This window comes from Erythranthe guttata, chromosome 14, assembly GCF_056151865.1.
Source record: "Erythranthe guttata isolate IM_541 chromosome 14, IM_541, whole genome shotgun sequence".
Classification (NCBI taxonomy): Eukaryota; Viridiplantae; Streptophyta; class Magnoliopsida; order Lamiales; family Phrymaceae; genus Erythranthe; species Erythranthe guttata.
In genome coordinates, this window is record NC_142546.1 from 17,411,746 (window position 1) to 17,416,791 (window position 5,046).

At 34.6% G+C, this 5,046-nt stretch overlaps 1 protein-coding gene across 1 annotated transcript; it reads right to left on the bottom strand.

The window, feature by feature from the left end:
• Positions 1–401: 401 nt before the first annotated feature.
• LOC105952335 (uncharacterized) lies at positions 402–3,476 on the bottom strand. Its single transcript, XM_088814089.1, has 3 exons — positions 3,135–3,476; positions 1,679–2,777; positions 402–1,585 (listed from the first exon to the last, which is right to left on the bottom strand). The coding sequence occupies exons 2-3, from the start codon at positions 2,775–2,777 to the stop codon at positions 558–560; spliced, it is 2,127 nt and encodes a 708-aa protein (XP_088670215.1). The 5' UTR covers positions 3,135–3,476; the 3' UTR covers positions 402–557.
• Between the last annotated feature and the right edge of the window lie 1,570 nt (positions 3,477–5,046).

Consider the following 5,046-nt stretch of genomic DNA (forward strand, 5'->3'; position numbering starts at 1 on the left):
TATTCGACTATTCGACTATTCTTGTTTAACTATTCAGAAACATGTTTTTGTGAACTTGTGATTCATGAATTTATGTATTGAAATTTATGTATCACTGAAAACATTTTGTCCCCATTTATAACACTAAAAAAACAATACACACAAGTTCACAAAAACACAATCATAAAACCCATATAATGTTTAAAGCTGTGAACCACATATAATGTTTCACTATTCGACTATCAGGTTTCACTAATCGACTACGTAGTACAAAAAAACAGAATAAAAATTGTCCCCTGCTGACACAATTTTGATCCCTTGTGAAAAAAATCTAAAACCACAATAAAAAAACATTTTGTCCCACTGTATAAAACCACAATAAAAACACAAGTTCAAAAAGAACACAAACTGCTAAAAAAAAATCTTAAAACTATGAACCCATATATTGTTTCATTAATCGACTATTATTGTTTCACTAATCGACTATGCAGTTCAATAACAGAATAAAACCCCACTGTATTTTGTGGAAAAACAGCATAAAAATTGTGAAAAAATCGTAAAGTTGAAGAATAATAAAATCATTTCCGGCATGTTTTCTTGTTATGATTCCCAACTTCTTTGCAATGGCTGCATCTCATTTTCCGAGATGTAAACTCCCCATTAGAAGGGATCCTCTTCCGTTTAGGCCTGCCACGTGATGGATGATACTCAGGTGGCCCAATGTCACTATCTGCAATGTCATTATCCAGTCTAACAAACGGCACAACTGAACCAGAATAACTTTGGACAAAAGTTGATCTATGAAACCATTTATCAATATATTCGTAACCACCACCTATTTCTAAGAAAATCACAACAGCAGCGTGTGCACATGGAAGCCCGTTGATTTGCCAAAGCTTACACGAACACACTCTCTCTCGCAGATCCACAACAGCATTCGGCGTCGATAAAACTTCATACACAGTTTCCGACGACTTTTTACGTTCCCATGTCCTCCCTTTATCAACTAGCTGTCTCATTTTTTTGTCAACGGACTCGGTCAGCACAGTTGTCCACCTATTTCCATCCCCCAATCGATCACTAAGTTGCTCCATCAACAACATTCTAATCCCGTCAATCAAGCTAGTAATAGGCAGGTACCGTTCATCGCCTACCTGAGAATTCCACGACTCACACCCATTCGATGTCATTTGACCATACCTCAGACCCTCAAAATGTGCATTTGCCCACTTCTCCTTTGGAATACCATCTAAAAAATTGCACACTTTCTTGCCACCAGTAGCTCTCAACTTCTGAATACAGCGGGCAAAATCTTCCTTCGTAACCGCATAAGCACAATTTGCAAACTGTGCCAGTACCGCGTCACGAAAGTTTGGAGCAACACCCCTGAACCTGTGCTGCAAATTGCGAGTCAAATGTTTGTAACAGTAGCCGTGTAAAGCATCTGGAAAAATTTGCCTAACTCCTTCAAGAATCCCATGGTTACGATCAGAAACAAAAATAAACGACCGGTCAGTCCCAACAGCATCTCGAAATTGGTTCAAAAACCAAGACCAGTTACAATCAGTTTCTTCACTTACAATTCCAAAAGCAATAGGAAACAGACCTACCAAAAAAAAAAAAAAAAAAAACAGAAAACATTAATCGACTATGCATATACTATTCGACTGTGCATTAATATTGCATGTTCACAGTTTACCTTCATCACCGTCTTTCCCAATAGCACTCAACAGGATCCCCTTGTGCTTACCCTTCAAAAAAGTCCCATCAAGCATCACCACGGGGCGGCATGACTTGAATCCTACCAAGCAAGCTGCAAAGGCAAAAAAACATCGGCGGAAAATTCGCTTGGACTCATCAATATCCAAATTGAATATGCTTCCGGGGTTCGTCCTCTCAGCTTCAGCAAAATATGACGGCAGGTATGCATACGAGCTGCTGTGGTCCCCGAAAATCCTATTTCGACCCGCATCAGTAGATTTCCACGCAACAAAATAACTAATCTCAACGCCAAATTTTTCCTTCACCTGTTTTTGAACCTCACGGGGCGTAATACCTGGCATTGCCCTGATATCACCTTCTATCAAATCAATTATGACACGCGACGTCATTCTCCTTCTACTTACAGTACCAAAAAACATGCCACATTGATGCTCTTTGTTGTACTTACGAATGTAACAAGAACCATTCGATTTAGAAATAGAAGCATGAATCCTCCACGAACACTGAGCCTCATGTTTAAATCTACATTCAGCAGTCACTCTGTACGACTCGTTCTTCACATACGCAAACTCAAATCCCATCTCAACCGAAAACTTAATCAAGCATTTTCTAAATTCATCAACTCCACCCAAAAAAACTTGTCCTACCTCTTTAATCAAATGAACCCACTCAGCACTCAACAATTTCTTACCAACCGAAGTGTCAACGACTCCCTCAACATTCATCTCATTCACAACCACACTCCTATTGTACTGTGTTACGGGTAATTGAACATGGTCAACACATGAAGGATTTGCACCCACCAGAAACCGATTATTCTCTTTCACAATAACCTCGATACACTCTAATGACAACAATTTCATCATATCAAACATCGAAAACATGTCATCATCGTCCGACAGAATACACTCACCGTAATCCGCAAGGATATACGTTAACGTAATATTACATTTTTTCAGCTGTTTCCATTTAAGAATGACAAATTCCACCAGCTCTTCTAAATTCAAAGATTCCGAACACCTTTTAATTGCAATTAAGCATCCAAACCTCAACAAAATTATGTGTGAGACATACATCTGTACAGTAAAGAAACACAGTAAATCGACTGTGCGCATATTAAAACGACTATGCAATTACATAGCAAACAAATCAAGCTCTCTCTGTTTACACATAGAAGCTACAAAAAACGGACCAATTTAACATAATTACACATATGAACAAACAGAGGCTCTGTTTACATCGACTTTTAGCACAAAAACGACTGGAAATTAGGATCGGATCATCAAAACCACACTACGGGCGAAAACATATACGTAACAAGCAAAAACAACAACAAATTGAAAAATCGAAACGAACGTGATCATTTTAACACTAAAACACATTACAGAATCGACAAAAAACTATTTTCGAAAATCAGTAGCAAAAAAACGAACCGTATGTTTGAATGTTCGTCGCCGTATGTGCAATTAACTTCCTCGTCTGTTTCAATCTCCGTCGCCGTCGCCGCCGCCACGTCGCCACCTCAGTCCCCGTTCCACGTCTCCACGTCAGTCGCCGTTGACACAGTGATAACCAAAGCACAAAAAAAAACAGGGGTTTGACACAGAGGCGTGAAACGTGACCAAAACAGGCTTTTATAAAAGTGAGGGTGTTTTTGGAATTAAGAAAATATAAATTGGGTTAAAAATTATCTAGGGGGTTTCTCTAATTATTTTTAAGAGGGGGTGTTTTCTTAACTCATTTTCCTAGATGGGGGGGGTCTTGCTAATTATCCCTTTTTTTAATAGTTGAACCACTATAATCGCAAAATTAGTGCTTATTATTTGAATTAGATGACTATGATGAGCACTACATAATATTATTGTTAAACAAAAAGCTTATATAAGGAAACGATTACCATCTTCACAATTCTTGGAAGATATTCTAAATTTATATTTATATCAATTATCTTTTGTTGGTTCACATGATTTTTTATTCGGTGTAACTTTTTGTATATAACACATTCTTTGTGTAAAATCGACAACGAAGAGGTGCGATAAAATCTTTAAAATTATGTTAAATATATATTATATTTATATTTTTACAGATATTGTGGAAATAATTTATTATTTTATAAATTTTAAACGCATGTTTCATTTTAATGGGTACATAAGTTTACTATATAGATATGTGCATGCATATCAAATCATATATGCATATCTTATTATTCCTAAATACCTCTTTTCAAGTTAATACAATTAAATTCTTCAATACAATAAAATATAATAGGTTTTTAATCACTTCGAGCTATGGTTATTAGTGACATTTAGTTTTTAATTATATAAGAAATCTATGATAATCTAAAATTACGTCAGTAATATTATTTATTCCATGTTGAAAAAAACGGCATCAAAGTTTTCTTACTCAATAACACAATAATAATTGAATATCGCACTAAAAAAATTCAAACAATTAAAGGCAAGGCCAAAATTCCATAAATATCCTTTTTCAGGCTAGAGGTAATTAATTAATGTGATTGTAATATGTCTTATGTATTCTTGAAGTATTAGCATTAATATTATTAGCATTCGCATTAATATTAGTATTAGTTTTAGTATTAGTTAGTATTACTATTATTATTAGTTAGTATTACTATTAATATTAATATTAGCATTAGCATTAACATTAACATTAGAATTAGTATTACTATTAGTTAGTATTAGTATTAGTATTAGTATTAGTATTAGTATTAGTATTAGTATTAGTGTTAGTGTTAGTGTTAGTGTTAGTGTTAGTGTTAGTCTTCGTGTTCGTGTTAGTATTAGTATGTATAACAATATTAGTTTAAATAGTAGTATCAATGTTAGTATTAGTATTAGTATATTAATATTAGTTTTAATATCAATATCAATATTAGTATCAATTATTAGAAGTGACATTGACAATTATACGTCACAATACTTTATATACACTTTAGGTATGTCGAGTTTTAATTGCAACGAGTAGAATTTTGCAAACGATAATCGAGTATGTTTGTTTTGCAAGGTAATTCTATGCAGACATTCTTCGTTTATTGTTTATTTATTTATTTTTATTTAAGTAGTGTTTGAACTTATACATTGAAAATTATTAAGAATAACAAGTTATTCATCCTATAACGGTAGATTTGACTGTGGCTTCATGTTCTATTGTACCAACATTCAGATCAATGTGCAAGAGTGGTGCATTGCTTTAATTGCAGTTTTGGAGTTGGTTGTGGCATTTCGACGTAGACGATTTAAAGCATCGAGGCAAGACATCGTATATGCTACGATCAATTCATCACAATTGTAGAGAGAATGTCGTGTCATGAGGTTGCACAAGAAC

Bases quoted from the DNA above. Each gene is read 5' to 3' on its own strand.
- LOC105952335 (XM_088814089.1), bottom strand. From the start codon at position 2,777: ATGTATGTCTCACACATAATTTTGTTGAGGTTTGGATGCTTAATTGCA. The intron at 1,586-1,678 runs GTAAACTGTGAA...TTTTTTTGGTAG, and splicing joins TGGGAAAGACGGTGATGAAG to GTCTGTTTCCTATTGCTTTT.